The sequence below is a fragment of the Colletotrichum siamense genome, assembly GCF_013390195.1.
Source record: "Colletotrichum siamense strain Cg363 chromosome Unknown KSG_Cg363_contig01, whole genome shotgun sequence".
NCBI lineage: Eukaryota > Fungi > Ascomycota > Sordariomycetes > Glomerellales > Glomerellaceae > Colletotrichum > Colletotrichum siamense.
Window position 1 is genome coordinate 1375333 of NW_023501014.1, and position 26095 is coordinate 1401427.

At 49.8% G+C, this 26095-nt stretch overlaps 3 protein-coding genes across 3 annotated transcripts; 2 read left to right on the top strand and 1 right to left on the bottom strand.

Moving 5' to 3' along the window:
* Positions 1-7771: 7771 nt before the first annotated feature.
* On the top strand, positions 7772-8252 carry CGCS363_v000347 (uncharacterized protein; the record flags this gene model as incomplete). The annotated part of the gene is made up of 2 exons (XM_036632196.1): positions 7772-8102; positions 8170-8252. The coding sequence occupies 2 exons, from the start codon at positions 7772-7774 to the stop codon at positions 8250-8252; spliced, it is 414 nt and encodes a 137-aa protein (XP_036501837.1).
* Positions 8253-14256: 6004 nt separating this feature from the next.
* Positions 14257-15020, bottom strand: CGCS363_v000348 (uncharacterized protein; the record flags this gene model as incomplete). Its single annotated transcript, XM_036632197.1, has 3 exons — positions 14257-14557; positions 14607-14964; positions 15017-15020. 3 exons carry the CDS (start codon positions 15018-15020, stop codon positions 14257-14259), a joined length of 663 nt encoding a protein of 220 aa, XP_036501830.1.
* Positions 15021-23751: 8731 nt separating this feature from the next.
* ARG1-0 (Argininosuccinate synthase) lies at positions 23752-25983 on the top strand (the record flags this gene model as incomplete). Its single annotated transcript, XM_036632198.1, has 18 exons — positions 23752-23777; positions 23844-23856; positions 23962-24014; positions 24069-24127; positions 24182-24204; positions 24279-24313; positions 24361-24388; positions 24440-24470; positions 24536-24621; positions 24670-24780; positions 24836-24872; positions 24926-24996; positions 25046-25264; positions 25321-25369; positions 25423-25474; positions 25525-25631; positions 25755-25891; positions 25945-25983. The coding sequence occupies 18 exons, from the start codon at positions 23752-23754 to the stop codon at positions 25981-25983; spliced, it is 1176 nt and encodes a 391-aa protein (XP_036501829.1).
* Positions 25984-26095: the final 112 nt, after the last annotated feature.

The following is a 26095-nucleotide window of genomic DNA, read 5'->3' on the forward strand; positions in this document are numbered from 1 at the left end:
GGAACCTCGGCCTCGACGGTGGATGTATCTCTTGCTGTCAGAGAGTTGTGGGATGCTGGTGAAGTAGGCTAGCAGCCGCTTGGGTGCAGGTGCTCATGATGGTGCAACAGAGAGGATGGAGAAAAGTGATTGGTTTCTGCGAGCATTGGCGAACACGACATGGGCAATTGGTATATAGATAGAATGCATTAATACCTAAAGGTTTTCCTACTCTCGGTGTGTGTAACCATGACGTCTCTTGGTGAACCTGGCGTATTGGTATGTGTTCCAACGGCTGAGGACAGGTGGTCATCAGTAAACACTTTGTTTGGCTGGAACTACACATGTTGGGGTTTTTTGAAGACAGTTACTGACATCCATGGATGACTTTTCGACCCGACGAAAGTGTGCAGGAATTTTGGCTCGAGTTCAAGCTTGCAAGCCTCGCCCAAACACTCAATCTGGTATAAATATGCTCTCACTTTAATTGTTTCTGGGCAAAAAGACACAATTGTTTGTGGATGTTGTTGGAACTGAAATCAAATCAGCCAGAGTGTTGGGCCACGCTGTTGAATGATAACATATGCTCGGCATGCCGGTGGATGAACATGTGGCATTGCCAAATATCGCGTTGGAGAAGGCTTGGATTGTTGGTCGTGGGCTATGCTGTGGGAATAAATGAGGAAAGACTATGGAGAAGAGGGGGCTTGTTGTGTGTTGGTTGCAGCGATGAGATGGGCGTGCGTTGACTTGAAGGTTGTGACAGGCAGTGGACGACGGTGGATGATCACTGAGAGAAGCCGCCGTCCTTCGTCACTCGCCTGTCATGGAAATGCATATTATTTCTGTGTTGTGAGGGAGGATATGGTGTGTTAGAAGGCTTGTTGTATACTTCCGAGGGGCATGGGATTGTCGTGCGTGGTGGAGCTGTGTTTGTCGTGGACCGGGTGTCTATTTAAATATGAAGATATTGGGTAGAGGAAGTAGCTAAGACAATTTAATAGGATTGCAATTTTTGGTCTGTTTTCATATCTATTCTGAAGATGCTGGATCTTCTGTGAATCGACAATTTCTCTCACTTGGGACTTTAGATGTGCATGTTTGTGAGCGACGGAAGGGGAGGTATGGTAATACACACGGGATGGCTAGGGAGAACAGCGGCGCAAGATCATTGATAGGGGATGTGTGCTTGTCTGATGGGTTGAGCTGCTGTGATGGATGGTGGTATGTGGAAGACGAGTCACTAAGGCAGGAGTGATGAATTCTCTGAACGGAGACGTCCTCATGTTTACTTTTGTCCTTGAGAATAGGTTCGGCGCGGGATGCTGTTTTATATTCTGTTTAGTGGGCATGTTCGATTGCTGGTATATGGTCTTTGCAATGGAGGGGTAGAGCGCTTGCGGTGAAGCTGGGTAGCTTTTGAGGGTCCTTGTGGAAGGATGTTAGTGGTTGATGTGGTTACATAAGGGCAGTTCGTAGTGAAAATAAGTTTCTAGCAGAACCAATCCATGCGATATCTTCATCGTTCATATGAGAACACTGCACCGCTTGACAGCTTCGGTGTCCTTCTATCCCAGGCCAGTGGAAGCATAACGAGGATCGTACTTCGCGCATCCGATATCTCAAAAGGGTCTGACTCCCTGTTATTGTGACGGATACTTGGGCAGAGATTGACAGGGGCGAAAGACGGTGTGGGATTGGTTAGTCACCAAGCTAAATTATTCAGTGCGATGAAGTACGAGGGCAGCTCTTGGACTGAGGGGCTTGCTAACGCTTGCGATTCTGGAAACGATACCCGCTTGACGACATCACATTCTTGTTGTTCTGGTCTATGAAGTCAGAGATTTGTAGAACGTGGCTTAAATATGAATGAGATTGGTGAAAGTAACATTATGAGTCGTCCTTGAATGCTATCGCCCCGGGCGTTGTGTAGAGCGACTATTTATGCTCTAGAAGAGGGATCAGTTTACAAGCCAGCCAAATCACAGCTGCGGTGAAGATTTGTAATAGGCTGATGCTACCATTTACATCTGAACCGCATATGCTTATGACTATGTCAACTATAATTAGTATTCTGGACGTAACATCACTGCCGTGTAAGTTGGAACGGGACTGAATGCGCGACGAATACGTTTAGAGTAACAGAGAACACGAACATCACCGGCGCTGGTCATATATTCGTGCTGATGGGGGATGTTTCTGCAGTTGTCTTTACTGGAACAGCTCTCATATCAGCAGAATCTTCCATAGCTCACGTGAAGCGGCCACCTAAAGACACAAAAACATATTTGCTGAGCTATCAATTTGTTAATGAGGATTGCTTTTATATATTTCACGAGAGAGCCGGGAAGCTGAGGGGAGAATCGGGTCTACAAACGGTCACTGCAGGGTATATAATGGCATAGATACTCTGTTCAAGTCCTCGTGGAAGGCTAATAAGCAGTGTACACAGGACGTGCTTCTCTCCTTATACAGATGGATGAACCTGATTGGTGACTCTTGGATGGGTGACTGAGATATAGAGGAAGTCACGACCTTGTGAAGGGGCGAAATAGGGATGGGTGTGTTTGCTTCGGGCTGATACGAATGGGAATATACCATGAGAGACGGTGATGAGGGAAGGGGTTGACGCATGGTGTGATGCAGTCATGTCAAAATCGGGTGGAATCTCCACAGTACGGCAACAGCACTAATCAATGCCCAGCGATCAGCTTTGAATGCGGGAAACGACGCCGCGCATTGTGTCTGTTGCGGAGTGCAATCATCCGCCACGGCTGAATATATAGAAAGTTTGAGGTGGCGCACTTGTTGACTGTACTGAAGCGTCTTGTGGTGAGTTTTGTGGATATATAAGCGTGCTGATGACGCTAGAATCTGATCTCAGAAGCGGGCAATGTGTTGGGCAGAGTTGTCTTTTTACGGTGGTGAAGTAGACTGTCTCTATGACTTAAGTTTAGTACACTGGTCTTGAAAGGGATGCGTAAAGGTTGTATGGATGACAGCGCAGAGATGCGAGGGATGGATAGTTGGACTATACAATGGGCGACGGTGATGAAGGACACCAAGGTTTGCGATGGGCTCATGGCGAGTTTGATGGTTTGAATCTGACGGCTGTGTTGCTTTTGACTTGGTTGGTACGGTCGGGGCTTGGGATCACAACCCGTACTATACTTGGGCACTCTCCGAATTTGCCTCCTGAACGGATCGGCGGTGAGGAACACGTCTTTTCTGTTTCATATCGAAATGAGTTTTATGTGGGGGCTGCTTTTTGTCTTGAAAGCGAAGACAACCATCATCAGACAGCTATTCTTCGTGAGGGTCGGGTACAGTGGAGCGAGTTGTTGGTCATTTCATTCGGAATTTAAACATTGAAATGGCAGCCGAGAGCTCTGGCTTTTGAGGCAAATTCCCCTATCCTTCGGAAGCAGGTTTCTGGTTGTCAGATCTTCTGCTGAAAGGAGAACCAAGTTTCTATAACGTGCAACCAAGGTCCTTCTTCTTGTCAGAGATACTAATGACAGTAGATGCTGGGTGGGTTAGCGAGCAAGGGGTCTATGAGGATGTATATACTGATAGGAGAAGAGACGAGCGGCGGTAGATGGAGTTCGCTGGGCACTTAAGTTGCGAGGTGAGGTGAGATGCTGTATGGAAAATATTGAAGTTTCTTCGTCTTTTTACCTGAAACGGTAAATAGTTGAGGAACATTTTGACTGGACATGGAGGTATGATTGTGTTGGGCTATCCGTGCTAGAGCCGGCGTGGAAGGGAATATATAAAGTACCTATCGTTAATGCTTACAGATGTTATCCTGTTGAAGCTGTGGCTTTAGTTGAGCTTTCATCAGACGGAGGAGCCTTTAAGTGCCGGGATGCTGTTGGCCTTTCCCGGCTCAGCTTTCATCGGCTTCCCACATTTGAGGGGTCGACAAGGTCATCTAGATATGACGCCCAGTTGCCTAAAGCTGCCGTGACCAAGTGGGTTTCCTTGGAGACATACGATTGTCTCTATGGCTTTCAGTAGGACACCTTACAGATATGTAAGTTTGGGGTGATGGAAGACATTGGCGACGGGTAATTTGAGCACGCACGCACAGCGAAACTTGAAATGTTGGTTGCATCTCCCAAGTAGTCAGCTCCGAAGAAAGGTTATCTGCTCAGTGTGCAAGTAAAACACGGATGAAGTGAAACATGATTTGACGAGCTCTTCGTTTGGCATCGAGCAGTGTTTATATCCTACAATGAACGGTGCGAAAAGCTAGAGGGCTTGGCTGAGCTTCGGTTTGTGGACGGGCAAGGGGAGAGTCTCTCATCTACCCGACGTCATTGTCGAGCTTTCAAATATCTAAGTACATGAGAATGAGCGATTTCTTTTGCTTTTGAACTCAAACACCGATCAGCAGTTTGGCTATTGGGGTAGCTTGCGTTATTTCAACCTGGGAGGGAGCTGTGGTTTTGATGACCTGCAGGCACTTTACGCCACGGGGTTGAAAGAAAAGTGCGTTGTCAACAACAGACTTTCCAGGGATCATGCACGTCATGTATAATCTTCTGATGATGGGGATGATGGATTGTGGGATGGCGAGATGGTTCGTCGCGGCGGGAAACTTTGATGAAGATAGATTCTGGCGAGGCTGGGTAGCGGTGCTCTACTCAGCTTCACAGCACCTGCAAACGCATTCAGCTGGAGAACAGAACGGTTCATATCTAATTCTGGGTCTGAGACTTCTTATGATAACACTGTGATTTATACCGCTTGCAAAGCTGTCTATACTTCTTGTTGTATTATCTTAGCATTCTGGCAAAGCGAGATGTGCCAGATGCCAATGCAAAGGTGTTCTTATAAAGGATATACCGCGACTTCATACCACAGAAAGACGGGACAAATCGAAGCCTTCCCATACTCCTGCGGATTGAGTTCTCACAACGGCAGCTACTCAAGCCTTTGCATGAGCAACTACTGAATCCTGGTGAGGCCATGCAATATACACTCACATAGCCGCAAGTTACCTTTCGCCTGTTTCTGTTGTGTGGCTCTCACTTAGCATGTTAGTATGTATACCACAAAGATGGCAGAGAAAAGGTACGACGCGCGAGGCTGAGACCTCGGATGTAGGCGGAGCGTTAGATGTTAGGCGTAGAGAGACTGAAAGTGTCAGAAAGGGGGCGCCATTTTGCGAAGCACATAAGTTGACATGCACATGTGGGGCGTTTATGCTATTGCACGAAGTCTCCGAGGTATACTTCTTCCATGCATAGTATTTACACCAAATCCATCGTTCATTTGATGCTTCCAAGTTACTTGACTCCGACTCGGCGGATCGACTGACCTCGCGTTGGGCGTTTTCAATTGACATGCACTGTTGGCAGAGCAGGGAAGCACCCCTATTTAATCATCAAACTCAGCGTTGTGAGAGGAACCCAACAACAAATTCTAGCTTTCCGCATCCTTCGAATGCGATGCTAGATGCGGTGCGAAGGGACTCAAAGTATTCTCTACTATCTGTAGGCTAGCACAGGCGGATGGTGTGCGGTTGGCTGCAAATACCTTTATATGTGTGCGGTTCCTTTATTTGGACCCATTCGACGCGGATAAATCCCCGATAATGGGGGCAAGGAAGGGCCGCTGGTATCAAGTTGTTAGATGGTGGGTTTGGCGGCAGTAGGATTGGAACCCTGCGTTGATGGGGTGCAAGCCACACTCAAGGCCTTCAAAGCCCGGTGACATTGCTTGAGAATACACAGGAGTTCGAAAAAACACGCAAGGCAAAGTAACCATGATGATCATCTCAACCTCCAGTTCAGATCCACTGAAACAGCTCTTTTCGGTATTGATGAAGTACCAAAGTCGCATTTCTTGATGTCTCGAGGTTCACTTTGCTTCCTGTTCAGAGGCATTCTCCCTACTGAAATATCAACGAGTTGATCTGACTCTATCTACAGACTACATCGGTCCCGAATACAACGACAAGGCGTCCTGTTTTGCGGTCAGGAGCGTGTCCTGCACTTCTACATCGATAGCAGGTGCAGGGGGCGCGTTTATAGCTCTTCTGAGAGGGTCACCTGGGTGAACAGCGACTAGTACGATACGTTCGTCAGCTTCCGGTGCAGCCTAGAGAGATTGGCAACTGGGAGGAGTCTGGTTCGAGACAATGACGGAGTCTACATAGTTCCACTAAAATAGGGCCCTTAGGCGCCTCTCGAATTGCCAGAATTGCTAGCACAGAGTGACTTACTCAACTTGAATACTGCATGTATCATGAAGATCCTCAACTTGATCGTAAACCCCACTCCAGTGATCCTCTACTTTTGCAATGCGTGGGTGATTGAGAGAACTACACTATTTTACCAATGATGAATTGGCACATAGACTGTAGGCAACTACCTGTCGAATGCAATTAGCGCAGATGCTCCTCAAGCCCTGCTGGAATTGCATGGCTCTCTTTAATGCACTTATCAGGACAAACTTCGTCCCCAAATACCCACTCTCGCTCAGTATGAAGTGACGTCGCTCTTCACTCAGCTGGATGTAAATTTCCATGGCTGGTCAGACTTCCAGGAACCAGTCATACACCGTCCAACGTGAAAAGTCAACTCAATTAGATGCCTTAATGCATTCTAGACGGAATCAAAAGCTTGCGGTAATCGATCGTCCGGCCAGATTGAAAAGATCTGAATGGCGGGTTAAAAAGCTTAGGGAACAGAAGACGACAGAGGAAGAACAATGTACGACGTGGCTGGCACTTCTCAAAAAGAGCAAAAGAAATGTGCGCGCAATCGCGGACGGGAATTGAGCCCGACGTGGGGGTCGAACCCACAACCTTGAGATTAAGAGTCTCACGCTCTACCGATTGAGCTAGCCGGGCAGATCAGCTGATCTGCCTTGTTGTTGGAAACAGCGGCCGTAGTGGGGTCCTTGAACCTTGTGCAATTCAGCTAGCCTCTACGCTCACTCTCTGTTTCTCATCTTGCCGCACTGCGAACGAAATTGTCGCCCTCGAGGCAGCCGGGCGGCCTTAAAGTCGGCAGTCGAAACTTCAAGTCTGCATTTTAGCTCCTTTCAGTAGCTGTCAGCTGTTTGCCAAGCTGGCATGCCTTCCTTGGCAACATACTTTGTGTTTGCATACTGTCTCCACCCCAAAGCCCAGTTCGGTTCCGGAACCTCTGTGCAACCATGGTGATCGTATCGTTGAGATTCACGGACTCGGCCAGGGGAGAAAAAAAAAGGGTGTTTATATGATGGACTTCCTGTGGCTCTGTCATAATATTAAATGCACTTGCAACCGTAGTTTTCTTTCTTAATTTTCAACATTCCACGGACAAATTCCGGTGCTGCTGATTTGCAAATCGCAACTATCCACAAAACGATCGTGACACTAAAGTCTTCTCACTTTGAGGGCCAACCTTTCGAGACAATTGTCCTTCCGGTAGGCAGAGACATGTGATGATCTTTGATAATTCACGCAAAGCGCTTCTGCCGCCTAGCTCATCCTGCTCTTTCCCCACTGAGGCTGATCATCCTTCCTTCGACAAGGGGGCGAATAGGCTAACCAAGTTTGAAAACCTTGAAGTCGCGACATGTTCAAAACTGCGTTATATTTTCCTTGCCTAAGACGGAAGCACATGGCTACAACCTTCCCTGTGTTTTTCTCCTCATCCTTACCAGATAAACATCGCATTCATTGGTACCCAGCTTCTGCACTTGCTCTTCCTTTAGTCCGCCAAACTTTAGTCCATTCACAATCGCGCACCTTGCACCTCGAAGCTCATTTTCAATCATTCAATCTCTATTCAAAATGTCTACTCTCTGCAAGAAGTGCCAAGTCGTCCAGTTCAACGATGCGGATCTCAACGGAACTGTTGAGACCTTACCGTCTGGCCAGTCCTACTTCGCTCCCCATCTTGAAGGCGAGGAGCTCCATCACCATATTTACCTCGATTACGACCTCAAAGATGTACTGCCAGATTTACCAGCTCTGTCTCAATCGGCTGAGAATGGCTGCTCGCTATGCTTTCTAATAAAGACCGAGATAGCCAGGTTTCTCACAAGTTTCGTCGAGTCGGAGCGCAAATACTCAGATTTCTTTATTCATAAGCTATGCTACGTCATGGGACCGCACACACTGAGTGAACCACCTTTCAGGACACATCTTCAAGCCTTGTGTGTTTATTTCAGGCTTCTGAATGAAGCCAGTGGTGAAGAAGATCTGTCTTGGCAGCTCCAACTCCCTGTCCAAGCCGACCCTCATGGTAATGATGCCTGATCCCGGATTTTGAGCTTGGCTGACCCAAAACCCAAGATCCATGCGCTCAATGGCTTTCTATACCACGTCAGCCAGTTCAGGAAAATATCTCATCAAGAGCGGGCATGCGACGTCTGAATGAGCTCATGGAAATAGCTTTGCAAGTTCCTCTTGCTCCAGTCACCAAAGACCGGCGACTCCCGACCCGACTTATTGATGTTGGCTTTCGGGGCCTGGGCAAGGAAAACGACGATCCCCGGCTTGTCATCACGGCTGACTACCCACCACTTCAGAATCCACATGAAGACCAACGTTATGTTGCGCTGAGCTACTGCTGGGGACCCTCTGAGAAAGCCGCACGCCAACTGATGACGAATACTTCAACGCTCAAAGATCGGCTCCGTCAGATATCTTTCTCGACGCTTCCAAAAACACATCAAGATGCTCTTCAGATATGCACCCTTCTGGGCGTGCGGTACATCTGGATAGATTCTCTTTGCATCGTCCAGGATGACAAGAGTGATTGGGAACGCGAGGCTGGCCAAATGGGGGCTGTCTATGCTAGGGCATACCTGACGATTTGCGCCGGTCAAGGTAACTCATGCCTCGATGGCTTCCTCACGCGCGCATGCCCTTCAAATTCTGCTGAGATCCACTTCACCTCGTCCCTCAAGCCCGCTGTTTCTGGCCGGTTTTCTCTTTTTGCCCCTTCGACAGAATGTCCGGAGGTATTGCCCCTTGTTCTTGGCAAGGAATTTGATTCTTTCGATCTTGGCCTCACGCTGTATGATCCTTACGGCGACGACCAAAACTGCAGCTGGAACGGACGTGGTTGGACGTTCCAAGAAGCGGTTTTGAGTTCAAGAATACTATTCTTCGGAGAAAGTATGATTCATGTGTGTTCAGGAGATGACCTGGTCTATTCAGAAGATTCAATCTACGACATAACACCCAAAGAAGTCCAGTACAAGTCAAACACGTTCTCGAGAAACATGCAGCAGGAATCCCTGGGAAACTCTGAGGGGGACATTTTGTCTCAATGGCGAGGGCTGGTCTCGTCATATTCTTGCAGGTCTCTCACTTACCGGAGCGACATCTTTTCAGCGCTCTCTGCGCTAGCAAAGCTTTGGACAGAAAGGGTCAAAGGGGATTACCTGGCTGGCATTTTCAGCTCTGATCTGAATAATGGATTATTATGGTCACTCGAGAGAAGACAAACAGCCTCTGAGTACCTGAGCAGTTTTTCAAAGGAATCATACACAGCACCGTCATGGAGCTGGGCATCTCAGCCACGAGGCATAACATGGGTTTCCCATGCGAAGACAACTTACCAGCCAGAGTTCCAGCTTCTCGATAGCCATGTTACTCTGGATGGCTTGAACCCCTACGGCAGGGTGAAGGATAGTTTCCTTTTGCTCTCAACCAAGATTTGTGCCATACCGTCGACGAGGATGCGCCACAACCCACTGTGGTGGGGTTTTGTATTCCCCTATGAACTCTTGGCAGACGATGGGACCGTCCTAGCGCATGTACGTCCCGACTAGCTACTTCAGTCTATACCGTCGAGCGAAATCTCTGAAAGGGGAGAACTTTGCGACGATGGCCCCATCGACCAATTGTATATGGTTTTGCTATCGAGCAAGTTCACCGATGCCGATTGGAAGGATAGGCATCGTGACGACATCTCTTATCAGGACCTTCTTCTGGGTCTTTTCGCACTTCCTACTGGGGAGACTGGAGAGTATCGCAGAGCTGGAGTGTTTTTCACGGCGGTAGATGGGCCTTGTGGAAGGGAGTTTTGGGATCAATGTAGCACAGAGGAAGTCAGACTTGTGTGATTAAGCATTCAAATTCACTCGACTCAGTTCTATTGGAACTTCTCCTGGAGGCATAATTCTGCCCTGGATACTTCAAGCTTTTTGCGGTTCCCGAATTCTTATTGCCGAAAACAAAGATTTCCGATACTCTATCTGTATGCTCAGGAAGGCTTTACGATGAGCTGAATGATTTATTCCGATATCGAAAGGGCGATTTCATCCTCGTATCTTGACGAACGCGTGTATCTTCATTTGAAAAACACTGACAAGACTCTCTCTGCTCCCACTTATAATGATGGTGAACTTGCCAAGAACTGTTTCATTATGGCAATGTGCTCTTTCCGGTTTCCATCCTCTCCGGGGCGTATTTGAAGCTACCACTCATTCTCATGCACATCTGCCAGCTGTTGAAGCGGGTATGAAGGAAGGTATGAGCAAGTCAGCCGACTCTCCGGTAGTATGTATGAATACTGGCCCCACCCCAAGGACACAAAACAGACCTTATCTCTAAATGATCTCAAGGCGATATCGTTTCTATGACGTACGTCCTAAGCCACTTCTCCGAGCTCGTGCTCGTATTCAGGAACGATATCGAAAGACAGCAGGCCGATCACAATTGGATCTGGCGCAGTCTAGATTGTGACTGGTCACGTTTCAATCTATGTACAATGGACCTCTTACCTTTCAAGGTTGAAATTGGCATGATTTCATGGGCACTGGCCTGCTGCAACGCGAGCATTCTCTGCTGCAATCGGGGAAGGGGCCGAAGCTGACTTGCCTGGCTATTTAACGCCGCGCAATGCCCGAGAGAAGACTTCAGCCACGCCGATTCAAGACTCTGAAAAGGTTTTGCTTTGCCTGAACATTGCATTGATAAGAGGGTGAAATGCAGGTGCCATGCAATACACTTTGAAAGATGTCGTTCTGTGGTCAACCCGCCAACAACTTCGATATGCTTAGAGCTTTTGAGTATTATATGAGTAATAAAGTGCTCTGGTTGATGACGGACGAAGAAAACTGAACCTAGTATTCTCTTTCCGAACTTAACAAATTGGTAATTTACAAATGGTATGGGATATCAGCAAAACCTTCCAAGTGACAGAAGAACTTCTTACAATGCGATCAACAACACTTTGTTTCGATTGATTCACCTCTTTTGAATGGGGGCAAATCATCGAATCCCACCATATCGTGTATCCCGATAATGACCCATGCTTCTAGCAGTATAAAAGGTTCTGAAATCAGAAATCAGCACTGAAGTCCGAGACAAGACAATGAAGGTCCGACTCTGGGGCAAGGAAAGTCCGACTCTGGGGCAATGAAAGTCCGACTCTGGGGATCCATATCTTGAATCTCGGGAGGCGAAGCGAAGCTTGTTGTGCGACACGCAACCCAGTCATCCCGCCTTTCGTTCTCTTGCACTTCTCATCTCACAGCATCAAAACAAATCGATGAATAAGCACGTACTAAAGAAAACAACAGGCAGAACCAAACGTATGGACTTCATATCGTGGCGGCGTTTTGCATCCAAGTTCCTGGAAGACCACCAAACAACTGGTAGCCCGTGTCAAATGCAAACATGAGGTATCAGCCAGGGATTATTTCGACGGTCACTGTTGCTGTGTGACAAAAGCCTCCAGTCATTAATGATACCATGATTTAAATACGAACAAAGCCTTTCCAACGCGACGCTGCTTGCTATGTGGAACGTTCGGAAAGATAGCCGAGACCTGTACCATCGCATCAAGCAGCCCGAATCCATGCCGTTTCGCCCCAGAGCTATTCACCACGACCCTCCACATCCCGAGGCCTGACGAGCATTATGACAACGCAGCTTCACAAACTATTAAAAGCAGGCTCATGCCAACTTCACCAACAGAAAAGACAATGCAACCGTACCAGGCGACGTGATTCTGTCTTGTTTGCAGGATTCTGTTGCGCAGCTAGCTCACACAAAATAAATCTGACATCCCCAAAGAAAAGGGCAGCCACCACTCGTGACTTTAATACCGAAAGTCACTGTCGTCCGCACTCCCCCTCTGTTTATCACGCATTTTTGCGACAGAATATCCAATTCGTGCGAGGACGCGACTAGTCAATGACTCAATCCTGTCAAGGTTTCCAAAACCTCTAGTAAAGCCATTCGTCATAAACGACCGACCGAATGCGGCATTATTGTTGGGGACTCCTTGCAAGTGTCCTACGGCTCACCTTTAAACATGACGAACTTCGCAGGCTATCAAGTTGCCCCTCTCACCTCACCGTCCGCGAGACGGCTGAGATGTCGAAATATAAATTCAAGTCCCCCCCACACACACACACTGACTCGACAAGAACCACGAATGGATATTGGGAATGTGAACGTACTTTTCACTGAACTATGAACGACGGTCCGTAATCAAGACCGGGCAATGTCACCTACAAACTTCGCCCTAGTAGACAAGAGATCGTCAACTCGTCAAATCGAATACCCATACCCAAATACCACTCCAACAAAACAGGCGGAGGGCAACTCCATACCCATTACCATACCCCGGTCAAAAGCCATGTACCTTCAACGTCATGAGGCGTTGCTTGAATTAAAGATCATCGCTGAGAAGCAAACTCTGACAATTCTCCTTGCTGCTGCGTGTCAACCAGCCACAACCCAAGACGGGATCTCCCATTAAATATATGCGAGAGTTGTCGAACCCCGTGCTTGGGGACTTCGGATGCCACAACAACACCAAGTCCCCATCGCCCAATCAGCCAGCCCCTTCTCCATCGCGGTGCCTCCAGGCTCCTGAAAACCGGGGATCGCACACGGCTTCAGGTATTTAGACTACTTTCTCGATGGTGAATCAAGTCAAAAGACCCAACGAGCAATCAGCCACCTGCAAGGCTGTTGTGAATGGTTCAAAACACCCATCCTGAAAACCTTAATGCAACTCAGGCGGCGAGCACAACATCGATCATCACACCAACACCACCAGCCTCGAAAGCCACTATTCAGTGTCCCTTCTACGACTTTATTATCACTCAATACTCTAATGACGCCAAGGTAAGTAGACCAACACGTTTTTTGAGCCTATCTCTCCTCCCTCTACGAACGACATCAACAGAGATAAGCCAGCTGCGACATCTCCTGCGCTGGCGTCACCAAGCGCATTACCCGATCTAGTACCTCGGGAAATTGTTGCTACAAAAGCAGGTCATTCTCAAGCCCGAACCATTTTTATACGCGAAATCCCCGAAGGCAAAAACTTCACCTCCAAAATCGTCAACGACATCATGTTCCACAAATCGCCCTCCAACGTTCCATCGATGAAAACTACAGACATCTCGCATCCACCAAGAGCTTCATCCCAAACGCCGAGTACATGATACGTGTAGGGATTTTCGACACTGAAGGAGCGAACTTGGCTAAACCAAACGCGCACAAGAGCACGTTGTGAAGCCGTCGTCAGCTCCGACAAACCTGCCTCACAACCCCCAGCCCGACACAATTCCAGACACCACAGAAGAAGAAAAATGGCGAGAAAGGGTCCAGGCCCCCGAATCCACACTGCAACAAAGCTCCCTGCTACGACGCTGCAGGTGTCAAAGGAAGAGCACAGGGTTGTCGCGAACCCACCGCGACAATCCGTTTGATCAGTTTGATCGGCCCGCTCGGACGGTCGGGAGGGTCCCCCGCCGCAAGCCGGCCCCGGTCAGCAGAGATGGAAAAGAGGAAAAATAAAATGACGCATGCAACAGCAAACAATGCTTTGTCGAGTCAGTGGGGTGCACGAATCATTAAACAAAACAATGCAAACGGTCAGATGGACGTGTCCAATGCCGATGAAGAGGTATAAAAATTATCATTTTTGGATGCCGAGCTGGCCTCAAGACCACTGCCCGGCTGTAGTCTAAACCCGCATGCCAAAGGTGGTGGACTCGGGCCGCTCCTGTGACGTGGATTTTGGGTGCCGGTTTTCCCCTGCAAATGTCCAACGACGTCCCCGTGAAACCCGCCTGGTGAAAGGGACATGTACCACCAATGATTTGTTACCAACAAAACAAACAGACCCTCCTATTTCCTGCCGTACGCCTATAATGAGCAAAAAAGAAAGCACGAGTCTTGCCCAAGAACAACGTGAATGGATATCCAGACACCAAATGCCGTAAAAGATAGAAACGCCGTCTCGTAAGCCGTTGAGGGATAGTGTTGAAGAGTATTGCTACACGTATCCTGCGGGTCGTCTACGTCCGCTCGTTGACAACCCACTTCTTCTTCTCCTTGGGTGGCTTCTCCTCATAAGCGGCAGGAGCAGGTCCAGGCATAAATGAGCCGGGTCCTTGGGCGAGACCGGCATGGTTGACGTCGACGCCGGAGCCAGCGATAATACCACTGGGGCCCTTGTGAGCGTGCTTGCCAAGCTCGTACATGCGATCCTTCCTCCTGAGGTAGCGGCGGCGCCAGATGCAAGCACCGATCCAGATGCCGGCGATGGCGACGACGAGGATGACAAGCATGACGACCCATCTCCAGTGGTTGGAGAGCCTGCGAGGTGTTAGCAATCAGTCAAGTCGTGAAAACCCAACAAGCTTACCAGTCTCCACCATTGCCGCTGTTGCTTGAGCCTTTTGACGACCCGCTGGTAGCTGTGGAAGAAGCACCAGATGTTGTTGCAACGGCGTTGCCCTCGACAGCGTTGCACAGGGATGTGAACCACCCTTGAATGCTGCTGAAGCCGGCGGCATCGCACCCGGCGTAGTCACACACGCCGGTGGCGGCAGTCTTCCATGGCTGCAGAGCACTGAAACTGCAGAAGCACTTCTCGTAGGTCGTCTCATCGGCCGCCGCAGCGGCAGGAGGAACGCAAGCGCCGTTGGCATCGTACATGACACCGCATTGTGTTGCACAAGCCGGCAGCTGCGCAAAGGGCATCAACGTTGTCGTAGGAGAAGCTGCATAGTGTTAAGATCCATCAATGACAGGACGCTGACCGGTGAAACTTACACATTTTGGCCACAGTGAGGAGGCGTCAAGTCGATGTTGCAGATGTCGAGATTGAAAAGAAAAGGAGGCTTCGAAAGGAAGGATTTAGTCGTAGGTATTCACCCGAGAGCCAAACAAGGCACTGGAATGCGGAGACAATGGGAGCAATAGAGTGAAATATTTGCTCCTAATTGCGGTCGGCCAGAGCAAGCAGCGATTGGCACGAGTCGAGAAATGAGCCACAATCCAGCAGGTCAAGCCCAGGTTATTGGGCGTGGTTGGAATGTGATCGAGTCGTGGAAGCGTTGGTCGGTAGTAATGTGGTATGTGTTCGGCCGAGATGCTTTCAAAAAGCTTTACAGTTGTATTGGCGGATGGACTGCGTCGTAATGTTTTCGTCCGAAGTCGTCGGGAGGTCGAGCAAGGTCCAGCTGCCGTCCCAGCTTTCTGCCACACAGATTGCTTCAAAGCGTTGCTTTTTGCTCGGTCGATGCAGACTGCAGAAGAGGGCCAGTTTCGTCGTTCCGGGAGGCGAAATCGAGCGTACGTATGTATGGATGCACGTCGCGAGTTGTGTTTTTGGTCGACTTCGAGGTCAGGATTTCTGAGACACGGTGATTTCGAGAGGGCGGTTATTCGTCACCAGGGGTGGATGTTCGGCTCGGTGTTCGGGAGGGTGGGATTGTGAGGGAAGCGAGATTCTCGTGTCAGGCGGACCCCAAAAGCGTACTGGGCGAGAATGATCCTTGGTAGACTTCGTCGGGGAGGAGTTGTTTGGAAGAGAAATTGTCGAGGACGAGAGATAGAATATCGAGACTCGGATGCGGCGGTCGACAGTGTTGAGGATGTGAATGTGGATGTGGATGTCGAAAGGCTGTTGGAGCGTCTGAGGTATCGTCGGGAGCGGGTTCGATCGGTCGGTCCTGACTCCTGGTCCTCCTCGAGTGGTGACGAAGCGAGTGTGCGGAGGGGAGAAGGTAGAGAGGCGGAGGGCGCCGGATTGATCGGGAGAGTCAAAAGACGTCTATTTCGTGCTCGAGGGTGGTCGGGGTTGGAGATGGAGGAGGGAGAAGAGAGGTGGGAGGCAAGAAGAGAAGAGGACGGAGAGGGAATCGGGAAAGTGATGACTGAATTGATGGGAATCGACAGACCAAAAAGCAAGAAATCGCGGTAAAGAGTAAGACAGACAGACAGACAGACAGACAGCCTACAGGTACCTAAGGTACCTAAGGTAGGGACACAGCGAAGAGGGCCGATGGATCGGATGGTACGACCCAGGAGGAGAGCCCTGCGGAGAAGTTGGGTGACTGGATGTATCTCTTGGTATTATTTCATATGAGGAGTTACATATTCAGGTGATGCAGCGAGGCTTCCCTGGCGTGCAGAAGCGCCGCCAGCAAACGGCTAAACAGCAGATGCAACCCGTAATCCACACCCTCCAGCACAACACAACAGGGCATTGCGACCCAGTGGACACCACCTGGGAAGGCCGGAAGGAAGGGATGGCCTCTGGAAGGGACATTGAACATGGAGAGAGGTGGTCACAGGGGGTGGTCTGCTGCTGCTGCGGCGTGGGAGACAAGGGAAGCGCTGCGGGAGCGACGGGCTCTGAGAAGTTCCTGGAAGTTCGAACCTGCTTCGACCAGGTGGCTGGCGAATAGCATCAGCCGAAGGAGGTACGTACTGGGTCCGGGGTTCCAGATGCAGTTTAGCGACTCCAATCGCTTGGCCAGGACCGCTGGATCTTCCCGCTAGGTTTACTGCTCGGGTTGGGGAAGGCGGAACACACTGACGGTACGTACCTCCTGCCTCCTGCCTGGTTTTTTCGTTTTCTTCGACTGAGGTGAGGGAAGGAACGATGGATGGATGAAATGTTACAGGAAGGAAGCTGCCGCAGGCAGTGACTTCCGCATCTCCAGGTACCTGAGAAAGGCAATCATCATTCCCACGGCGCCTTCAATTGCCAATCCTTCCTCACCTGAACTTTGCGTTCTCACTGCCTCCCCCCAACCAACCGTATTTCCGTCATACGAGCATCCAATACCGTACCCCTCGTCGATGAATAGCAGCCGCCAACAGAGCGCAAAAACTGGGCAGTGCAGCACAGCGCCTGTGCGAGTGCATTTGCAGCTGCCAGCTCAACAGACGATGCACATTTCTAGTGCTCTACTGGCTGGTCCGGTCTGACCGAGCGCACTGGACAACAACATCCCAAGACGGGACGAGGCCAGCCGCCTCTTCTCCATCGCAGTCTTGGCCGGCGATGGGCCCTGGGGGGATGGCGGGCTTGGCTATTGAAGACACCGTCACGCACTTCCGCAGCGTATGGCGCTCGCGATGGCTTGCTGTCCTGTCAACACTGTCAATCTTCCCCTGGGCTTGCTGCCACCTTCTTTGTGTTGAGAAACTGAACGAAAAAGGTACCCGGCGCCTTCGAGCACACAGCGACGCCACACGTGGAAAACAAGGCGCCGTTCAGCTGAAAAGAAGAACACCACCCACCAACGCCAACGAAAGCCTGTCACCAGCCTGCTGTTTCCCCTCCCCCGTTTGTCACTGGCAATTGCCATCGCCCACTGGAGGACAACCATCAGCCGGGCAAGACGGAAAACGGAAAGCGTCAAAGTGGTGCAGGGGGTGGCTGGCGCTGGGGTGGATCGCGCCTTACCCTTCCTGTCCAATATTTTCTCCAATATTCCTGCAGCATTTATTGTGGGAATTTCCGACAGGGACCTGCGTGGTCGAGAACAAATTAACACGACTGCGAAAAAACGGGCACTCGCCTCAGTCTCTCCCAAACGCTCGTTTCTCTGTCTCAGTGCCCTGCAGCGAGAGATCAGCAAGGGAGAACAGAACACCTGCAAACACTTTGAGCTCGCTGAACACGTCCGCGGACCACTCTTTTTTCCCCTTCATTCACTCAGTCCCGAACACGATAAGGCACAATCTAGCAATCGAGCCCCCTTCATTCTCCACCGTTTCCAACTCCCGCTACTGAAACTGAGGCGCAAAACATCAAAGGGGGTCCTCGTCACCCGGTTCCACGTGGAGAAGGGGCCATCCACCAAAAAGCACTAAGAAAAGGACACAAATGGGCACCGGCAGACAAGTCTCTCAAGACAAAACGCGACGGCACTATCGAATATTGCACCGATGGATCTCGCGGCCTGGCCTTACGGGAGGATGCTATCAATCGCTGACTGTGGTATCACCATTGTACCACCAACTCCAGCCGGAGCGCTAGAAGGCCCCGACCAGACTGCTTCAGTGCTTCTCAGTGCTGGAAAAACAAATCCCAGAGACTCGGGCCAGACAGGCACCAAGCAGCACATCATTGTGCGCCAGGAACTCTATTATCCCGCTGCCAATCAATGCTTCCGTCCGAGCAAATGGCGGCCTCTGATTTGTTGACGTCATGCGCCTCAGCGAAAAAGTGTGTGCGAACGTGCTCATTTCTTCAATTATGCTTATGCCTTTTGACTTTCTGGCCGCAGGGTGGCGGACACAGGGCAGCCTGGCAAGAGTCATGAACGCGTCTTGCAGACTCAATTGACATTTGACAACAACAAACCCGCAGCCATCGAAGGAACGGCGAGCGGGACGAATGGGGGAGAAATATCCGCACCTCATCCTGCCGTGCCGAACCATCCAACCCTTCCAGTCATTCGCTTACCTAAGAAGCTTGAACCCCGAGATCTGGACCAAACACAAACAAATCCCTCCCTCCAGGGCGAGCGATCTGTCAGGGACACGAACGTCCGCTCCAAAAATACACAGTCAGCTTACGAATGCAACTGTTTATCAATCTCGCCAAAAGCACTTGCCGCCCCCATTGTCAGCTTTCTCAGTCAGTTGTGCCGCCGCCCGCATACAACCTTCATTTACCGGACATCTCGAATTCCCCGGTCCATTCCACTACCTCCGGTGATTTCTTGGCCGCTTCGTGGGTACGCGGGGAAGCACCGCAGAATGCATGACGTCTCGTCCGCTGCCAACAGTCCGCCAAGCAGCGCCGTTTCGCTCGGCGGTCTTCCATGTGCATCCGGATTCGATAGCCGAGAGAATCAACAAGGAATACGAGCCCGCCCTGCGCATGCAGCCGATCTCCAAGACAGATAATCTGCTCTTTGATATCTTGGGGTCGGACAAGCAACACACATTTGAGAATGAGAAGACATTGACACCTATGGACTTGGCTTATTGGCGCCGACGCATCACAAGGCTTTCGGCCCGCGCTGCTCGAGACGTTGGCGGCGAGCCACGCCAGGCACCGCCGTCTCGAACAGTCTGGCCGAGACCGCGTCGCCAGCCACTCTGAATCCTCCCTCAGCTGGCTGCCACTGCAGCCATCTGTCTTCAGCAACACTACGAGCCACAGGTTGGTTGGTTGGGTGGCCAAGCCGTGGCTTGGCTGAAGGTTTGACCAAGACGCTTGGCACTGGGTCATACAAATTTTGGGACGAGGGGACCAACCTCCGCACTGGCACGGAGAACGGGACGTGCAAGAGTTCAATTCGAACCACCGTGTCCAGTGAATGACGCTGACAATGTTCCTATTTCGCCCACTGACCTCTGGTTGCATCGGCCGAAGACCCGACGCTCCTACCGGAGCTGTGGGGCCGGTGCTATGCGGGGTCTGCCGGCGACATCTCCACGTGTTCCGCATCATTGGCCAGACCTTTCACGGCAACCTTTCTTGAAGCCCGCATGGATATGCTTTCATCAGTTCTACTTGTAGCTTTTCGTTTCTTGTGCATGCTGCTCAGTGGTCTCCCGCAGATGTGTTTGACGTGGGGCCAAGCTGATGTCGGGAGCCAAAATACACGTCCAAGACTTGGTTATCATGTGGATGATGGCCACTCAATTGCAAACCGAGTTGAGAACATCATCTGTGTTCACATGGGATTGTACAATGACAGAACGCCTGTGTACGCACTTGGCCCATCAAATGCGGAAGGTGCAGAGTCAAGCCTGCCCCTCTTCACAGACGACGACATGATCCCGTGAAGCGGTGCAAATATGTCCCCCGGCCCTCGCATATAAATATGAATATTGCATCAACGTAGCATCAACGGGAACAATTTACTTCAATTCCAGAACCTGCAGTTAAGACACCTAATTCAGTAGATCAGCCAAAGCTGAGATACCACTTCAAACCCGCAGCCGATGACATCCAGTCGCCCGACTTCCCGTTCAATAAATGTCACTATATTCCATCGTCCGTTATCTGTCTTGCAGTATTGGTATAGAATAGTCGTACGTCGACAGGGAAATGTGATGTTTGATACATGATCTGATGTTCTCTCCGTGTGCTTTTGGCGTCATGCTGCTTAAGGATTGCCGCGGAATCTGGCGAGCAGTAGTCCTCAAGCGCAAACCTGTACGTCAACGCGATTGGACCTCCTGTATTGCTTCCCTCGAGTCAGATCGTGAGGCCAGGAGGCGTCAATTTATAGCCTCGGGCCCTGCCACCGGACCGTGAGGTCGTTTTCGGTCGCTGAGCGTGACTATAAAAGCGGAAAGTATGAACACCAGCTCGAGTCGCAAGGAATACAGACAATCATGTCGGTGTGTTCTACGTGGATCAGTCTCCCACAGGATGTCACGATCTCTCAGTCGAATAGGCATTTAAATTGACGGCTCTCTGTCTTAACATACGCGCTGGAAGACTCTGCTAATTCAAATTCTGTCGTCCGGTGCGGTCGGTAGGATATTCACGACGAATACTTCAGCTGGAGCTCCAGCCCACAAAGTCGACACGCCGCCCATCATGACCTTCCCGATAGATGACATGGTTTCTCTACGAAGAGAAGCACTCTGCCGAACGCATTTGTCTCGACCCGTCCCTTTGGGCCGGCGATTATTTTGGCTTGGAGAGGTTTGAAGCCTTGAGGACCGGTGGTTGCGGGTCTTTCATATTCAGTCTGAACCCAAACTTCGCGTGCGTGTTGTGACTTGGAGAATCGCTCGGAGTCGCATCATGGTGATTATGGTGAACCCAAGGCCGGTACTGGGAAGGTTGATGACAACATCACTGCCCCCGGTGCATGGGGAAGAGTAAGCGAGTTGGCCTATTTAAGCTACAGGCTCTGCACTCATGTTTTTGACGATACAATTTGATTGGCGCCAAAACCGAGTTCGCATTAGAGTGGGAACAGAAAAGGCCGGTCTAGAGACGGTCATGCCTCCTTCCAAGCCAGAAATAGCGTGATTGTGTGCTTTTCTGCGCTTCGATGTCGTTCTTGGTTTATACATAGTTTGGAATACACATGGCATAGCACGACAAAAACTTGGAAGAATCATGATATTCGCCATATCCGTCTTCCGCATGTGCTGCTAACTATTCTTCAGCCGTCATAGACCTACGCCATTGACCACTTGATGACCAAGGCTGCAATGGTGAAGCATATTAGTGCGCTTTGCATCGCGAAGAACATGTATTTATGCACATGCCGCCCTCGGCTGCGAATGAATGAAGGCCTATCGCGGCAAGAAACTGTGCCAACAGAGATAATCAGCCGAGTTGTGAGGGAAGTCTTGTCTCATTGTGCTTGAGGAATATATGACGAGGTACAATTGCAGAACGCTTCGATTTTACCAATCATTCTTGCTTGGACTTCTGAAGAGTATATATTCCAACATAGCCAGGCCTGTTCTCCAGTTCAGCCACCAGCAATTGTTGAAGGAAAGACGTCTCATCCTTCACAGTCAACAATTAAGACTAACGACGGCAATTAAAAATCTCTGGGTTTCTGTCATAGGTCTCACATCTGAGGAATTACGCGGTGTAGTCATGATATTTTCTATCTTCCCTTGTGTATTATGGTCAGATAAACTGGAAATGAAGAGATGCTAAAGTGGGCTGAGCAAGAGGGGTACGATGAAAACCTCCCATTGCTCATTGAAAGATCCGCAGGTTTATACTTTATACCGTCCCAAAATTACTCTTTTGAACAAAAGCATCAGTCTTAAAGCCTAATTTGGAACAGTACGCATGGCATGACATCGTAATTTATATGTCTCGCATCTAATTCTCATAGGGATCGCCTCCAATGGGAGACAATTTGCGAAATAAAACAAGACCTTGAGTCGCAAAAAGACTTTTGTTTAGAGCGAACGACTACTGTCCGCGAAAACTGGGAGAAGATGAGATCGAATATGACCAAGTTGCTCATTTCATAGCTAGCGTTTCATTGTGACATGCTTCTTCGCGTTTGTCGGTGGAGTGCCGGCGTCGCATGAATCTGACTATTGTGCTCTGACGTGTATTTTTTGCGTTTGATGCGTAATAAACTGCGAGAAATCAATAACCCCAGAGCAGAAAAGGGGCTGCCAATTACGACAACCCACTACCAATATTTCGGAAAGTCTGACTGATAGTCTACAGAAGGAACAGCCATACAGTGGATCTTCAGGTTTAAGTCAATCTAAGAAGACCCTGGGGTGACACGCAAATCATTTCTGGGGAACAGCAGAAGACCACAGCTCATGACTGATCAATATATACTTCGCCGTTGCTAAACCATTCGATGGTTGTTTAGCCTCTAGATGTTACGACGGGGGTTGGCTGTGGACGCTGCAGCAGAATCGTGACGCACCTTACCTGATAGACTGTCCTATGGACATTTGGATTCGTGGCAATGTGGAAGTATTGCATATTAATTATCTACGTCTCATCCGCCCATAGTCATGGCGATATTCACAATAGTTCAGTATGTAACTCCCTGTTTCTTTACCTTCCTAGAAGATGATCACAGATACACTGAGAATACGTTGCTGAACGCCTGAGTAATACTCCTTGTGATGATGTAAGCTCTCTATCAGATGGGACGCTTCTTCCTGCTCCACTGCTTATTCCAGCCAAATGAACACGTGCCGAGCAAGGACGACAGGACGGCGAGATACATGCCGATTCGTCTCCATTAATCAAATGGGCAGTGTCGCCCCCTTCTTGAGAATCAATGCGCCACACATAATGCCTTCTGCATGAAGCGAATAGCGGTTGAACGCAGGGGGCGCATTGTTTCCTGCTGAAATCATCAACTAGTTGGACGAAGACTCCAATATATACCTTTCCGAAAGACGCTAGCTAACGCAGGGCCGACAATCTTGGATGGTCCAGGACAAACTGCTTGCTGCTTGCAGTGACTCACAAGTAGAAGGGGAAACGCAGTGTCCAACTTCATGTCTCGACAAAAAGGATCCTGTACTATTTAACCAAAGTTCCAATGTGCCCTGGTATCAATCGTTGTCATCGTCGGGTCCCCAGCGTCGCTAGCCTACTCCATCCTGGGAAGGAAGCTCGAGCCGGCCGCGCCCGTGCTGGGAAGGAAAGCCGAGACGAGACAACACGACCACACGCGTCAAACGGCACCAAAATGATCACCTCTTCGCGGAGCCTCATGTCTGGGCACACCCACGCATCCCAGCAATCTGGGACAGACGCAAGATCTTTTCGGACTGGTGCAGGATGTGACTCCATAGTCATTATTCGGTCGGGATGTTCCTGCCGTGTGCAGAAGCGCGTTAAAGGGCGTACTTTGACTCACCGATAAGACTATGTTTGAATTGAAGAGGTTAAGTTGGAAACTATAAGAGATACCATTCAAGTTTCTCAGAATCTGGATATGCAGTCTTGGGGTGCATTCTTGCACATCTTCTCTCCGGATCTTTTGTCTTTCCTGATCTCCTGACTCGTTGGCAAACTGTAAATAACATCACAATTACCACAACCCTTCCGCGAGCGACCCACCAAAATGTCCAAAGGCAAAGTTTGTCTCGCGTAAGTCTAATTCCAGAATTCAGGCCGGTACACACATGGAAGCATGCTAAACAACATCGTAAATAGCTACTCTGGCGGCGTAAGTCCTCTCTCCCGACACGATATCGTGACATATATGACAGCAGAACCCGGCCCAATGGCACATGCATGGTGAAAACACTTTAAAGCTGATGTCAATCGCTAGCTCGATACCTCAGTCATCCTCGCTTGGCTAGTGGAACAGAATTACGAAGTCATGTTCGTTATCCTACGTACCATCAATCGGCGTGGCTCCCACTGACGCCTCAAAAGCTGCTACATTGCCGACGTCGGACAGGAGGAATCTGATTGGGCTTCGGTTGAGAAGAAAGGTAACGTGTTTTTCCAATATCGAGAAATAACTTGTGTTAACCATAGAAACGTAGCTTTGCAGATCGGTGCGACAAAAGTGCGACAACTCACGCGGTGCTCGGCCGTAGGCCGATGGAGATAACAATGTTACTGATGATCGCGTCGTTGCAGTTGATCGTCGATGACTTGAAGCGGGAATTTGTAGAGTAAGGCAGGTCCCCACGTCAACTTTGCTCAAGCTAAAGTCTTTCAGAGAGTTGTGCTGGAAAGCTGTGCAGTGCGTCAGACATCTTTGGGACCCCTTCTTAGCCTTGACTGACGACACCGTCTAGAATGCCGTGCATGAGAGTCTCTACTTGCTAGGTGAGCTGGATTTATATTACACTTGAAAAGGAAGAAGTAAAAACACCCTGACTAACAAAATACAGGAACTAGCTTGGCTCGGCCAGTTATTGCTCGAGGCCAGATGAGGGCTGCTGCCCGAGAAGGGTGTCAATTCGTATCCCATGGCTGTGTATGACTGATCACATCACTGCTTGCAAGCGAGGCTAATCGCTGGCAGACCGGAAAGGGCAATGATCAGGTAAGGTTTGAGCTGACATTCGCCACGATCAATCCCGAGATACGATGCATTACTCCTTGGCGCCTGCCCAAGTTCTACAAGCGATTTGAGGTATGCCCCCGCGTTTCATGAGGTGTTAGTCACAAGCTGATAGGCCATTTCACAGGGTCGAATCGATCTTCTTGACGATGCCGCTGAGAAAGGTACTGCTACAGGACCTCAGGAATAACCCTCTTTCAAGCTAACAAAACCTCAGGAATTCCCGTCTCATCGACCAAGGCGAAGCCATTCTCCATGGATGACAACTTTGCCCATTGCTCCTACGAGGTAAGCCGCCTAAATAGCACCATAAGAAAAGCATAGCTGACGAGCATAGGCAGGCGTCCTCGAAGACCCAGACGTGACGCCTCCAGAGGACATGTGGACCAAAACAGTCTCCCCTCTGAATGCCCCCGATGCGCCCCTTGATATCACGATTCACTTCGAGAAAGGGACGCCGGTGAAAGTGGTCACTCCGCAGCAGACTGCTACCAATTCTGTTGAGCTCTTTGGACTGCTCAATCGAATCGGCGGGAAACATGGAGTTGGCCGTATTGTGGGTTTTTGATTAACTTCAGAGGTTCTTCAGAATTGGGTTGACAAGCGCGGCAGGACATCGTTGAGAACCGATTTATCGGGCTCAAGTCTCGTGGATGCTATGGTATGACCGCTGTATTCATGTATACATGAAGAGCATGTTCTGACACAAACCAGACTCCCCAGCCATGACCATCCTCCGTCTCGCGCACATCTCCATCGAGGGGCTGTAAGAAGCATCAACACTTGTATCTGTGTGTATCTGCTTACTGCTCCAAGTGCCCTCGACGGCCGAGTCATCTCTTTGCGAAACGCGATGAGCCAGCAGTGGTCTGAGCTCATCTATCAGGGTGCTTACTTTAGCCCCGAGAGGGCATTTTTGCAACGTGAGTTTTCCAAGCACTGGGAATTCCGAAAGACAGGTGATCGTGAGCTCACACGCATGACAGCGAGCCTCGACTACTCTTAGCAGAGGGTCAACGGCCAAGTCCGACTTCGCCTATACAAAGGCAGCGTCTATGTACTCGGCCGCTCATCGGATGAGAAGCTGTACTCCGAGGAGGATGCTTCGATGGATTCTCTTACTACGTTCGATCCTCTGGATACGACTGGGTTTATTACTGTACAAGCTATTCGCTTAAAGAAGGTGTGTGTCATTTTATAGAATGGAGAGATCCGACAAGCTTAATTAATTTGTAGTACGGTAAGCAGATGGCGGAGGCCGGTGTCAAGTTCTAATCTTGGTTTGTCTTATGGAATGGTGAGGAGGTCGGCGGTTCTGTGCACTTGACTGTGTGTAGCTATGAAACCTTGGGCCCAGAAAAGTCTATTGCGAGTGCGCAGTCTAGTG